This window comes from Oncorhynchus clarkii, chromosome 2 (genome assembly GCF_045791955.1).
Source record: "Oncorhynchus clarkii lewisi isolate Uvic-CL-2024 chromosome 2, UVic_Ocla_1.0, whole genome shotgun sequence".
In the NCBI taxonomy this organism is placed as follows: Eukaryota; Metazoa; Chordata; class Actinopteri; order Salmoniformes; family Salmonidae; genus Oncorhynchus; species Oncorhynchus clarkii.
In genome coordinates, this window is record NC_092148.1 from 16429060 (window position 1) to 16443720 (window position 14661).

A 14661-nucleotide genomic window follows, 5' to 3' on the forward strand; every position below is an offset into this window, starting at 1 on the left:
CACTGTGTTGTGTGTTCCTTCCAAACAACTCAACTGTAGTTTCATCTGTCCACAGAATATTTTGCCAGTAGCGCTGTGGAACATCCAGATGCACTTTGCAAACTTACAGTTGAAGTCGGAAGTTTACATACACTTAGGTTGGAATCATTAAAACTTGTTTTACAACCACTCCACAAATTTCTTTTTAACAAACTATAGTTTTGGCAAGTTGGTTAGGACATCTACTTTGTGCATAACAAGTAATATTTCCCACAATTGTTTACAGAAAGATTATTTCACTTATAATTCACTGTATCACAATTTCAGTGGGTTTACATACACTAAGTTGACTGTGCCTTTAAACAGCTTGGAAAATTCCAGAAAATGATGTCATGGCTTTAGAAGCTTCTGATAGGCTAATTGACATCATTTGAGTCAATTGAAGGTGTACCTGTGGATACATTTCAAGGCCTACCTTCAAACTCAGTGCCTCTATGCTTGACATCATGGGAAAATCAGCCAAGACCTCAGAAAACAATTGTAGACCTCCACAAGTCTGGTTCATCCTTGGGAGCAATTTCCAAACACCTGAAGGTACCACGTTCATCTGAACAGTATAAACACCATGGGACCACACAGCCGTCATACCGCTCAGGAAGGAGACGGGCTCTGTCTCCTAGAGATTAACGTACTTTGGTGCGAAAAGTGCAAATCAATGCCAGAACAACAACAAAGGACCTTGTGAAGATGCTAGAGGTAATAGGTAAACAAGTATCTATATCCACAGTAAAACAAGTTATATATCAACATAACCTGAAAGGCCGCTCAGCAAGGAAGAAGCCACTGCTCCAAAACCGCTATAAAAAAGCCAGACTACGGTTTGCAACTGCACATGGGGACAAAGATCGTACTTTTTGGAGAATCCTCTGGTCCTCTGGTCTGATGAAACAAAAATAGAACTGTTTGGCCATAATGACCATTGTTCTGTTTGGATGAAAAAGGGGGAGGCTTGCAAGCTGTAGAACACCATCCGAAACCGTGAAGCACGGGGTGGCAGCATCCTGTTGTGGGGGGTGCTTTGCTGCAGGAGGGACTGGTGCACTTCACAAAATAGATGGCATCATGAAGAATTGAAAATTATGTGGATATATTGAAGCAACATCTCAAGACTTCAGTCATGAAGTTAAAGCTTGGTCGCAAATGGGTCTTCCAAGTGGACATTGACCCCAAGCATACTTCAAAAGTTGTGGCAAAATGGCTTAAGGACAACAAAGTCAACGTATTGGAGTGGCCATCACAAAGCCCTGACCTCAATCCTATAGAAAATTTGTGGGCAGATCTGAAAAAGCATGTGCGAGCAAGGAGGCCTACAAACCTGACTCAGTTACACCAACTCTGTCTATGGGAATGGGACAAAATTCACCCAACTCATTGTGGGAAGCTTGTGGAAGGCTACCTAAAACGTTTGACCCAAGTTTAACAATTTAAAGGCAATGCTACCAAATTTAATTGAGTGTATGTAAACTTCTGACCCACTGGGAATGTGATGAAAGAATTAAAAGCTGAAATAAATCATTATTTCTCCTATTATCCTGACATTTCACATTCTTAAAATAAAGTGGTGATCCTAACAAATGTCAGAATTGTGAAAAACGGAGTTTAAATGTATTTGGCTGAGGTGTATAAACTTTGACTTCAAATGTAAGTCTTGCAGCAATGTTTTTTTTGGACAGCAGTGGATTCTTTTGTGGTGTCCTCCCATGAACACCATTCTTGTTTAGTGTTTTACGTATCGTAGACTCGTCAACAGAGATGTTAGCGTGTTCCAGAGATTTCTGTAAGTCTTTAGCTGACACTCTAGGATTCTTCTTAACCTCATTGAGCATTCTGTGCTGTGCTCTTTGCAGGATGGCCACTCCTAGGGAAAGTAGCAACAGTGCTGAAATTTCTCAATTTATAGACAATTTGTCTTACCGTTGATTGATGGGCATCAAGGCTCAATAGGTCTTCTGAGATCTCTTTTGTTCGAGGCAAGGTTCACATCAGGCAATGTTTCTTGTGAATAGCAAACTCAAAATTCTTTCCTTTTTTCTTTTTTACCCCTTTTTCTCCCAAATTTCGTGGTATCCAATTGTTGTAGTAGCTACTATCTTGTCTCATCGTTACAACTCCGGTACGGGCTCGGGAGAGACGAAGGTTGAATGTCATGCGTCCTCCGATACACAACCCAACCAGCCGCACTGCTTCTTAACACAGCGCACATCCAACCCGGAAGCCAGCCGCACCAATGTGTCGGAGGCTACACCGTGCACCTGGCAACCTTGGTTAGCGCGCACTGCGCCCGGCCTGCCACAGGAGTCGCTGATGAGACAAGGACATCCCTACCGACCAAGCCCTCCCTAACCCGGACGACGCTAGGCCAATTGTGCGTCGCCCCACGGACCTCCCGGTCGCGGCCGGTTACGACAGAGCCTGGGCGCGAACCCAGGGACTCTGATGGCACAGCTGGCGCTGCCCGGGAGGCCCGGGTAAGGCATCTCTAACCAACATCTCCAATCTTGTCTCATTGATTGGACTCCAGGTTAGCTGACTCCTGACTCCAATTAGCTTTTGGAGAAGTCATTAGCCGAGGGGTTCACATACTTTTTCCAACCTACACTGTGAATGTTTAAATGATGCATTCAATATAGACAAGAAAAATACAATAATTTCTGTGTTATTAGTTGTTTGTCTATTGCTGTGACTTGATGACCAATTTATGCAGAAATCCAGGTAATTCCAAAGGGTTCACATACTTTTTCTTGCCACTGTATATATTTCTTTGCGCAAGAGCAGTTTATTGGCTACCTCTGGTCAGAATCACTTGCAACTATACTGTATAGCAACATACACTACATTACCAAAAGTATGTGGACAACAGCTCGTCGAAAATCTAATTTCAAAATCATGGGCATTTATATGGAGTTGGTCCCCCCTTTGCAGCTATAACAGCAACCACTCTCCTGGGAAGGCTTTCCAGTAGATGTTGGAACATTGCTGAGGGGACTTGCTTCCATTCAGCCACAAGAGCATTAGTGAAGTCAAATCAAATTTTATTTGTCACATGCGCCAAATACAACAGGTGTATTTCACCTTACAGTGAAATGCTTACTTACGAGCCCTTAACCAACAATGCAGTTTGAAGAAAATACCCCCCAAAAAGTCAAGATAAGAATAACAAATAATTAAAGAGCAGCAGTAAATAACAATAGCGGGGCTATATACAGGGGGTACCGGTGTCGAGGTAATTGAGGTAATATGTACATGTTGGTAGAATTATTAAAGTGACTATGCATAGATAATAACAGAGAGTAGAAGCAGCGTACAAGAGGGGGGGATAATGCAAATAGTCTGGGTAGCCATTTGATTAGTTGTTCAGGAGTCTCATGGCTTGGGGGTAGAAGCTGTTTAGAAACCTCTTGGACCTAGACTTGGCGCTCCAGTATTGCTTGCCGTGCGGTAGCAGAGAGAACAGTCTATGACTAGGGTGGCTGGAGTCTGACTATTTTTAGGGCCTTCCTCTGACACTGCCTGGTATAGAGGTCCTGAATGGCTGGAAGGTTGGCCCTGGTGATGTACTGGGCCGTACACACTACCCTCTGTAGCGCCTTGTGGTCAGAGGCCGAGCAGTTGCCATACCAGGTAGTGATGCAACCCGTCAGAATGCTCTCGATATAAGAGCTCAGGGCCAGACCCAGATGCAGACACGGGAGGCAGATGGTTTGAGTGTTTGATATTTATTAGTACCAAAAGGGGTAGGCAAGAGAATAGTTGTGGACAAGCAAAAGGTCAAAACCAAATCAGAGTCCAGGAGGTACAGAGTGGCAGGCAGGCTCGAGGTCAGGGCAGGCGGGTACAGAGTCCAGAAAACAGGCAAGGGTCAAAACCGGGAGGACTAGCAAAAGAGAGAATAGCAGGAGCATGGGGAAAACACGCTGGTTGACTTGAAACAGTCAAGACGAACTGGCACAGAGAGACAGGATACACAGGGATAAATACACTGGGGAAGATAAGCGACACCTGGAGGGGGTGGAGACAATCACAAGGACAGGTGAAACAGATCAGGGTGTGACAGGGTGTTGGGGTTACTGGCAACAAGATACCGGAGTGCCGTCTCTAATTTTGATTGGCTCCTCACTGGAGGAGTGAGCCAATTCCATGACCTGAGGCCGGACCGAATCGGAAAACAAACAGCCTGTTAACCGGACCCCCCCACCCAGGGCCCGACTGGGAAAGCTGTGCCTTGTGAACCAGAGCCTCAATTACCCAAACGACATAAGCCGCCAAACAAGAGGCAGGGAGGATGGTCTCAGATTCAGAGGGAGTGTCAGTGGAACTGTACAGACGGGATAGAGCGTCCGGCTTCACGTCCTTTGATCCTGGTCGGTAGGAGATGGTGAAATTGAACAGGGTAAATAACAGAGCCCAATGAGCTTGCCTTGGGTTGGCAGTACGGAGGTATTCTACATTTGTATGATCCGTCCATACCAGGAATGGATGTTCCGCCCCTTCCAGAGCCATCTTCACAGCTAGTAGTTCCCGGTTCCCAACATCATAGTTCCTCTCCGCAGAGTTGAGACGATGGGACATGAAGGCACAGGGATGAAGCTTTTGGTCCTGCACAGATTGCAGGGGAAAAACGGCCCCTACTCCCACATCGGAAGCATCAACTTACACCACAAACTGACGAGTTGGGTCTGGATGGATGAGGATAGGAGCAGTAGTGAATCGCTGCTTAAGATCCCCAAAAGCCTTGTCCGCTGCTGGAGACCATGTGAACAGTACCTTGGGAGAGGTGAGTGCAGAGAGGGGAGCCGCCAGGTTGCCATAGCCCCGAATGAAACAGCGGTAGAAATTAGCAAAACCCAGAAACCGTTGGAGCTGCACCCTGGACGTGGACTGGGGCCAATCCACCACTACTCTCACCTTCTCTGGATTCATCTGTACATTCCCCTCAGCAATAATGTATCCTAGAAAGGACATAGTGGAGCGGTGGAACTCACACTTCTCAGCCTTTACAAACAACTGATTCCCCAAGAGGCGCTGAAGAACCTGTCGAACATGTAGAATGTGTTCCTGGGCAGAATGAGAGAAAACCAGGATGTCGTCGAGGTTAGACAAAAACAAAACGATTCAATATGTCCCGGAGCACATTGTTGACCAGAGCCTGGAGTCCAAACGGCATAACCAGGTACTCATAATGTCCACTGGCAGTGTTGAAAGCTGTCTTCCACTCGTCTCCTTCACGTATCTGCACAAGATGGTAGGCATTCCGAAGGTCCAGTTTGGTGAAGATAGTAGCCCCCTGGAGAGGTTTGAAAGCTGAGGAGAGGAGTGGTATAGGGTACAGATATTTTATCGTAATATCATTGAAACCCATATAATTAATACATGGGCGCAGGTTCTTGTCCTTTTCCCCCACAAAGATGAATCCGGCGCCGGCAGGAGAGGCAGAAGGGTGAATGCTCCCAACAGCCAGTGAGTCCTCGATGTACTCCTCCATGGCCTTGGTATCAGGTCCGGACAGGGAATATAGCTGACCTCGAGGCGGTATGATGCCCGGGAGTAGGTCAATAGCACAATCGTAGGGACAATGTGGAGGAAGGGAGGTAGCACGAGCCTTGCTGAAAACCTCTAGGAGGTCATGATACGTGGCGGCAGAGATCCGAGGCCGTACTTAATCCTGGAGACAGATGTTTCGGAGATTGCTGTGCCGCCTAAAAGGGCAGCGTATGGCAAAATGGGAGTGAATGGCAAAATGGGCTCCAACCCAGAATGGAACCTGGCCGTGCCTGGCCGTGCAGTCATGAGTGAACAGGGAGTAAAGGAGGGAACTGAGCACGCACCCCTGAGGGGCCCCCGTGCTGAGGATCAGTGTGGCGGATGTGTTGATACCTACCCTTACCACCTTTTGTCCAGGTGTGAAAGGGCAGTGTGGAGTACAATAGAGATTGCATCATCTGTGGATCTGTTGCTGCGGCATGCAAATTGGAGTGGGTCTAGGGTTTCTGGGATAATGATGTTGATGTGAGCCATGACCAGCCTTTCAAAGCATTTCATGGCTACAGACCTGAGTGATACGGGGTCGGTAGTCATTTAGGCAGGTTACCTTAGTGTGCTTTGGCACAGGGAGTATAGTGGTCTGTTATAAACATGTTGGTATTACAGACTCAGACAGGGAGAGGTTGAAAATGTCAGTGAAGACACTTGCCATTTGTGTCACTGGGCTGTGCTTCCCTTTGTAGTCTGTTATAGTGTGCAGGCCCTGCCACATCCGACATGCTTCAGAGCCGGTGTAGTACGACTCGATCTTAGTCCTGTTTTGACACTTTGTCTGTTTGATGGTTTGTCGGAGGGCATAGCAGAATTTCTTATAAGCTTCCGGGTTAGAGTCCCGCTCCTTGAAAGCGACAGCACTACCCTTTGCTCAGTGCGAATGTTACCTGTAGTTCATGGCTTCTGGTTGGGGTATGTACGTACAGTCACTGTGGGGACGACGTCCTCGATGCACTTACTGTACTCCTCAATGCCATCGGAAGAATCCCAGAACATATTCCGGTCTGTGATAGCAAAACAGTCCTGTAGTTTAGCATCTGCTTCATCTGACCACTTTTTTATAGACCGAGTCACTGGTGCTTCCTGCTTTAATTTTAGCTTGTAAGCAGGAATCAGGAGGATAGAATTATGGTCAGATTTTCCAAATGGAGAGCGAGGGAGAGCTTTGTTACGCGTCTCTGTGTGTGGAGTAAAGGTGTTCTAGAGTTTTCTTCCCCTCTGGTTGCACATTTAACATGCTGATTAGTTAAAACTTATTTAAGTTTCCCTATATTAAAGTCCCCGGCCACTAGCAGCAACATTATGTACAAATTAAGTAACAATGTGAAAAAACAAACAAAATAGCATGGTTGGTTAAGAGCCAATAAAATGGCAGCCATCCCCTCCGGAGCCATCTCTTCAAAGTTCATCCACACCGGCATTGTCATGCTGAAACAGGAAAAGGCCTTTCCCAATCTGTAGTCACAAAGTTGGAAGAATGTCATTGTACGCTATAGCATTAAGATTTTCCTTCACTGGAACTTAGAGCCCTAGCCGGAACCATGAAAAACAGTCCCAGTCCATTATTCCTCCTCCAGCAAACTGTATAGTTGGCACTAGCATTGGGGCAGGCAGCGTTCTCCTGGCATCCGCCAAACCCAGATTTGTCCGTCGGACTGCCAGATGGTGAAGCATGATTCATCACTCAAGAGAATACGTTTCCACTGCTCCAGAGTCCAATGGCGGTGAGCTTTACACCACTCCAGCCGAAGCTTGGCATTACGCATGGTGATCTTAGGCTTGTGTGCGGCTGCTCAGCCACAGAAACCCATTTCATGACGCTCCCGACGAACAGTTCTTATGCTGAAGTGGCTTCCAGAGGCAGTTTGTAACTCGGTAGTGAGTGTTGCAATCAAGGACAGACGGTTTTTACATGTGAATCTAATGAACTTATCCTCTGCAGCAGAGGTAACTCTGGGTCCTCCTTGCCTGTGGCAATCCTCATGAGAGCCGGCTTCATCATAGCGCTTGATGGTTTCTGGGACTGCACTTGAAGAAACTTTCAAAGTTCTTGAAATGTTACAGATTGACTGACCTTCATGTCTTAAAATAATGGTGGACTGTAATTTCTCTTTGCTTATTTGAGCTGTTCTTGCCATAATACGGACTTGGTCTTTTACCAAATAGGGCTATCTTCTGTATACCACCCCTACCTTGTCACAACACAACTGATCTCAAACACGTTAAGGAAATAAATTCCAGCAAAGCTGTCATCAAGGCAAAGAGTGGCTACTTTGAAGAATCTCAAATATATTTTGATTTGTTTAACACTTTTTTGGTTACTACATGACTCCATATGTGTTATTTAACAATTTTGATGTCTTCACTATTATTTTACAATGTAGAAAATAGTCAAAATAAAGAAAAACGAATGAATCCACTCATTTTTGAAAGGGTGTCCACATACTTTTGTATATATAGTGTATTATGTTGGCCTTGGGCCCAGTATTTATCAAATCAGTCTCCACCAATTAACCATAACCCTGTTTTCACAACCTCTCCTGGACACTGATACAGAGACCAGGTCAGGTCCTGTTACAGATACCAGGTCTGGTCTTGATACAGAGACCAGGTCAGGTCCAGCAGAAAGCCACTCTGAGGCGGTCAACCAGTCACTTAGAGCCGTGAGAGAAGTGACACTGTCGTCAGCAGCAGCCCAGCACAGGATACCCTGTCGGAAGGATCCGTGTGGGGTGCATCACATGGCCCAAGGTCATGACGCTGTTCCTCCCAGGCACAGAACCTAGGAAATGGGGTGAGAGGTTGTGTGGGGGTGATGGGGATTGAGTGTGTGTGCATGGAGGTGGGGCACTTTCTACACTATAGCTCAAGGCATTTTGAGGAATGTTATTTAAATGTCTGGTGAAGGAGGGGGGTTGTTATCTAAATGTCACTTATTGCATCAGTTTGTTGGGGAGAGATAAAGATCTCTAGAGTTTAGTGGTTGAGACATCTGAGAACAGTACAAAACAAAATAAAAAAATTATGAGATGACGTCTACATTCCACGGGACGTTTATTAATTGTAAAATAATAACAATGCAGTTTTATTCAAGAGAGACTGAAAATCCCTCTCATATAAATGTGGGTCTGACAATAAATAGTTGGCTACATACTGTATAACGTTGTCCCTTTATCTCAATAAACACCCTACTCCTTTATCCACCAGAGGTCACCCTGGAACTGTGAAAGTGTCGTTTGAGAATAGGCTCACCATGTCAATACACAGGTAAATAACAACAGTACTAGTCTATAATGTGCTTGTTATTGGTGGCCTATGTGACAGCTTATTTGCAATTGATAATGCCAAAATGTATTAATTCATTCTAGAAGGCTACAGAATAGCATTTTGGGAGCACACAGTATTATGGTATTGTTAAACCAATTTGTTTCGACAGGGATTGCTGGATTTGTTTAAATATATGTTTTTTTTTTTATCAGTATTGTAATTAAATGGGATACATCAGTGAAAAGCCCATCAAAAAAAAGAGAGCGACACGCTAAAATAGTTATTCAACTGAATTGGTGATTGACCCTCACCATCTGAAAATATCATATTTGATCATCCTGTCATAAAACCCTTACATCCTGTATCTTATGCAATTACCAACCTCTATAATTATCCAATGAGTAGGCTAGCCTACAAATGCGAGACCAGCCAAACACACACACACACAGTGGTGTAAAGTACTTAAGTAAAAATACTTTAAAGTACTACTTATGTAGTATCTGTACTTTACTATTTATCTTTTTTACAACTTTTACTTCACAAGAAAATAATGCACTTTTTACTCCATACATTTTACCTGACACCCAAAAGTACTCGTTACATTTTGAATTCTTAGCAGGACAGGAAAATCCCTACTGCGCACACACACACACACACACACGCACACACACACACACACACACACACACACACACACACGCACACACACACACACACACACACAGAGAGCGAGAGAAAGAGAGAGATATATACTTTTTATGGCGCCCTCTCACCTCATAACCCTTGCAAATAAGAACAGCGCAACAGTCAACTATCATTGGTGCGCTTATCCCATGCCGCTAGTGGAGGTGTTCGCTGTTCGTGTTCAGGTGAGCGCGTACAGTTAGTTTTACAGTCCTTATTCCGCTACTTTCATGAGCCACAGAGAGGAGGAGGAGGAGGAGGACCTGGGACACAGTTGGCCCATCGTGGTATACCTTCCCGCAATCCGGGGAAGAGCACGGACGGAGGGGAGGCTGGACAGGGAGAGGACGAGGCATCAGAGGACGAAAACACGGAGAGCGGACACAGCCGACGCGACATGGAGATGACAACCCGAAATTTGCACCTCAACTCCAAAGTTGACAATTGCGATGGAGTGATCAACAGAAACGGCGGTGACATGACTGAGATATCTGTACCGCTGTCCCACCCTGGGAAGCGTATGCCTCAAATCGAGGGGGGCAATCTTTATAGATTGCGAGATAGAAAGGTTTTATTGGAGGACAAAAAGCGTCTGTGCGCTTGGGCTCTGGGCACCGCGCTGCTTGGGACACTGCTCATGATACTGCACGCGGAGCTGTGCCCGTTGATTTACCAACCAGTAAGTAATTTTGGTCACGTCACATTCCGTAAAATTAACTTTCAACAAGACTGTTAAATATAACAATGCTAACTAATTTATCAAGGAAAGTATAACAAATCCCTGGCTATTAAAGTTGTTTGCTGAAGGTTTTTAGTTTCAGTGAAATAAAGTGGACCTACACAATAGTATTGCAACACTCAAGTTGAGTGTGAACACTCAAGAGGAACTGAAAGAGCTGTTTCTATTTAAAAATGTTAAGATCAGACAGTGAACTTGAAGTACAAGGCTTCCCTCAGAAAGATAACATTCAGTGGATCAAAGACAGGTGTCATACATATGCCACTATTGCCACTTTGCACAGGCCATTATGGATATTTAACAGATTCATAATTTCTCAGCTCACATATTTTGATTAATGAAGAGACAAGTTATCATGTGCCAAAAAAGTGATTTAGTCTAAGACACCTGTTGACCTGTCATTGCTACGTGCCAGAGAAAGCGAGAGTAAAGTCAGTGGTACATTGTATTTGGAAAGCTCACAATATATGATTCCCTTAGAACAGCAAATACCATCATGATTAGCAAATTACTGTTGATTAGGCTAGTGGTGAGAACACCAAGGTTGTCCTTGTAATAAGTAAAATAAATTAGATGGATTCTCTACCTAATCGTTAACTACACCTGTTTGACACCACATGGATGGCACAGGGACCATGTTGGTTTGGTGCTCTACAGACCTCTTTAGGGTTCAATACCTTGTCCCCACCTGACCAGTGATAAAATGACCAGCAACACAGGCCTCAACAGCAGCATGTAATACAACTGAAACCTGTAGGAATCAACTGACCTACTGCTGGCCAGGCCACCACAGAAATTAATTGAATAGTAGCAACTATCTCAAGGAACCAGATATCCTGTGTATAGGCCTAGTACTCTGACTAGGCTGCTCAAGAAAAAGAGTATATCTAAGAATAGGTCACAGACCTACTGACCAATATTTGTGCTTTTTTTATGAGTGAATGTCACCCCCCTTTTGTGGAGAATGAATATCAACCTCTGCATGGATAATTAACATGTTAAAGAGATACTTTGGGATTTTGGCAATGAGGCCTGTTCTCTACTTCCCCACAGTCAGATGAACTTTTGGATGCCATTTTTATGTCTCTGTGTCTAGTATGAAGGAAGTTGGATGTAGTTTCACGAGCCAATGCTAACTAGCATTAGCGCAATGACTGGAAGTCTATGGGTAACTGCTAGCATGCTCTGGGGAAGTAGAAAGGGTCTCATTGCCAAAATCTTTAAGTGATTTGACATGATGTGGTCAGTCAGACGGACAGAAAACAGGTGCTGTTGATACAACATAAAGATCATGAATGCTATTATCAACCTTCATGTGCCCTGTAGCTCTACCACAAAGTCCTTAAATTAATCAATGTACAGAAATACTATATCCAGTCCATTCATAGGAAGAGAACGGAACGGCTTGTCTAATTATTGTCTTAACCATTTCCTTGATTAACAGACCCATTAAACAAGCATGACTTGCATCACAGAACAATAGCATAACCCATACCTGGGATTTAAACCCGGTGACCTTCTGATTATGAGCCCATTTCCAGAACCACTGCTTGGTACTGCCGTCTCTTCACATCAACATACAGATTAGGGTAGATAACAACACCGGTCCACACAATCAAGCAGTTTTTAACTCCGTCCCACTGAAGTTCTAGAATATACGTGCCAGGTCCATAAGTAGAAAAGAGACTCTCAGCAACTCACCCATGATGCAACCAAATGTCAGACCACCTTAACACTATAAGATAGGTGTTTCCTACCCTGGTGTAACCAGCCTGACCACTCCACTCGCCAATTTTTCAATTCACTTTCTCTTATCAAGTGAAGCGAAAACAATAGAGTGAAACAATCATTCAGGCTGGTTATACCTGCCTGGCCGTTCAGTGAAAGGAGATCCGATCTGAGGTCCCTATACTTAGAGGTAATTACAGCTAGATGAGCAAGCTATAGCCCATGTCCAGCTCACCTAAATCCTCCATGTAATGATCCCAAGGCAAATGAAGTGAAAACTGCTGAGTGCAGCAGGCAGACTGTTTAAATCAGGCTGATTTCAGTGAAAGGAGATCCAATCTGTTTGTTTGATTAATATGATTGTCATGATTGATCAAATATTGATTTCCAACTAGGCTGACACGCAGTGTAAGCCTGGGCCTGGAGGAAGTTGATGTTGCAAACAGCTCCATATGCTGATGTATCTGGCAATTACCCGGGCAGGCATTTCCATGCATTTTCCCCTAAACATTATCTTGATTTTGAAAACCAATTGAGTTTGCCAAACTATTATTTTTGTAAATGCATGGCTACATAATGAGTGAGATAACTGGATGCTCAGATGCCTGGTATACCCTCTCTGCATGACAGTGTATTTAAGGATACTTTCCCTTGGAAACCAGGTTATGCAGGATGAGGAAAATGTGCTATTTGTGGTACTTTTTCCACATTTGTTTCCCTTCACAGCTAGTGTTTCTCAGGTTGCCCACGGTCATTTTGGATCTTTCCACATCATTTGTGTTTCATTAGAGACTGTTTGAATAATGCAAGAGTTTCACCTCTCCTGGAGAAGGGGGGCTGGGCTGAGGCTGGGCTGATTGTCAAGGTCTTTGGGTCAGCATGCCAGACTGATAAGGCAGAAAGGGATCTTGGAGTGTGACCATCTAGTTAGTTACATCCGCTAATCTGCTCGGTGTTTTCCCAAGTTATATGGCGTCAGGTTTGACTGTGTGCCAAGAGGATGCGTTTCTATAGTAAAGCAAATACAACATCATCATGTTGTGACTGTAAAAACAAAACAAACGACGGCCTAACAGCTGTTTGGGTGTGCCATTGTCACGGAACACAGCACACCAAGGATATTGTTGCAAATCAACTAGACCTTATCAAAAGTGATCAACAGCAGGGTTTTCTTTCTTTTAATAATTAATTCAGAATTATGATGAATGTTTCTGGCTCTACTCACATAATCTACTCACAGCGTCTGTCTAAAGGCTGTTGGAATGGATTCTGGCCTGCATTGGTCTTGGGTGGCCTTTCTGTATGTCCAAGGCCTGGATAAACAACCAGTGTTACAGTTACTACAAATTAGGTCGTTTCAAAAAGGCTTGAAATTACTCTGTTTCCAAAGGGAAAATATTACAAAACAAATTTAGACACTGGAAGCAAGCAACGTGCTGTGGTCTCCATGTGATAGAGGTCTAATAATGGAGTCCAATTAGGCTTGGGATAAAATTAGACATGATGCAGATGCTACAAGTGAAATTGTGGAAAACAATCAACGTTGCCAACGCACGTCACACCATACCACCTTTCTGCGTTGAAGTTTCCCTAACGTTGTCTGAAAATTGCAATTATATCTTTTAGACTGTAAACTCCAACCACCCATCATTAAATTAACTCCCCGTTAAAACTTTCATCGAGGTTACATCAGTTGCCTGCGTGGACGTCATCGCAATAAACAGCACACCTTTTATCACTTAGCCTATTGTCGAGACGATCGTTTCAAGTACAGTGAAGTCAAGTGATAGTTACTCACAGAGTCAATTATGAAGACACTCATAGCCTACTTATCAGATGTGTTGACATATCATTGCATAATTCGCGGGAAGTAGTATGCTCGCGCTGAAGGTCTGCTAATACAGGACTAGTAAATGCCCAGTGCACTACTTTTGTGAAAATATTTAAACTAAATCTATTTGTATTTGAGTGTTTACCAGCATTTGTAACTTTAGTCTGATTATTATCTGTACAAAACAGTTAATCTGATAATATTGTACTTGTGGAATATAAAAATACTTGTTTGATATATGTTTTCCAGTTTCTTGAAATACTCTGCAAATGCAACTTATTTCTATGTGTAAATTGAAACGGCCTATTAATTCATTTTACATTTCAGTAGACGATCTTAACCAGAGCAATTTACAGTAGTGAGTGCATACATTTTCATACTGGTCTCCTGTGGGAATTGAACTCACAACCCAAGCCTTACAAGCGCTATGTTCTACCAACAAAGCACCATCATCACATCACATCATCATAAACCACTTGATGTCTGTATGTACTAAATTACTGTATTGCACATTGTTTTTCTTCATGGTGATGGAAATGTTTGACGACAGGGTATTGTTCTTTCTGGATTCTATTAGAATGACAATCGCAGAGAAAAAGACAAGGCAACAACTCTTACAATTGCAACTATTGAATCCAACAAGATACTGTTCTCAATCATACAACTACCTTTTACTGAAAAAAAAATGTATGCCCATTGCTACAGATGTCAATATCGGTCCGCTAATAGTAGTATTTATTTTGTGAAAATATGTTTTTAAGTTTTCACATTTTATTTTTATTTGTATTCATATTTTTTTGTTAATTCTGATTTTTCAGGGGGTGCTGCAACACCCTCA

The 14661-nt window shown here is 43.6% G+C and overlaps 1 protein-coding gene across 4 annotated transcripts in view; it reads left to right on the forward strand.

Annotated features, from left to right (window-relative positions):
* The first annotated feature begins 9550 nt into the window (after window positions 1-9550).
* The window catches only part of LOC139423021 (intermediate conductance calcium-activated potassium channel protein 4-like), a 46358-nt gene continuing 41247 nt past the window's right edge, over window positions 9551-14661 (forward strand). For 3 of the 4 annotated variants that reach the window (XM_071174597.1, XM_071174588.1, XM_071174604.1), the window contains exon 1: window positions 9565-10204. In XM_071174597.1, coding sequence (XP_071030698.1) covers window positions 9923-10204 — 282 coding nt within the window. In that variant the 5' untranslated portion in view covers window positions 9565-9922. Of the gene's footprint in view, window positions 10205-14661 lie in introns of all 4 variants that reach the window. The other variant, XM_071174615.1, reaches the window with a different exon arrangement.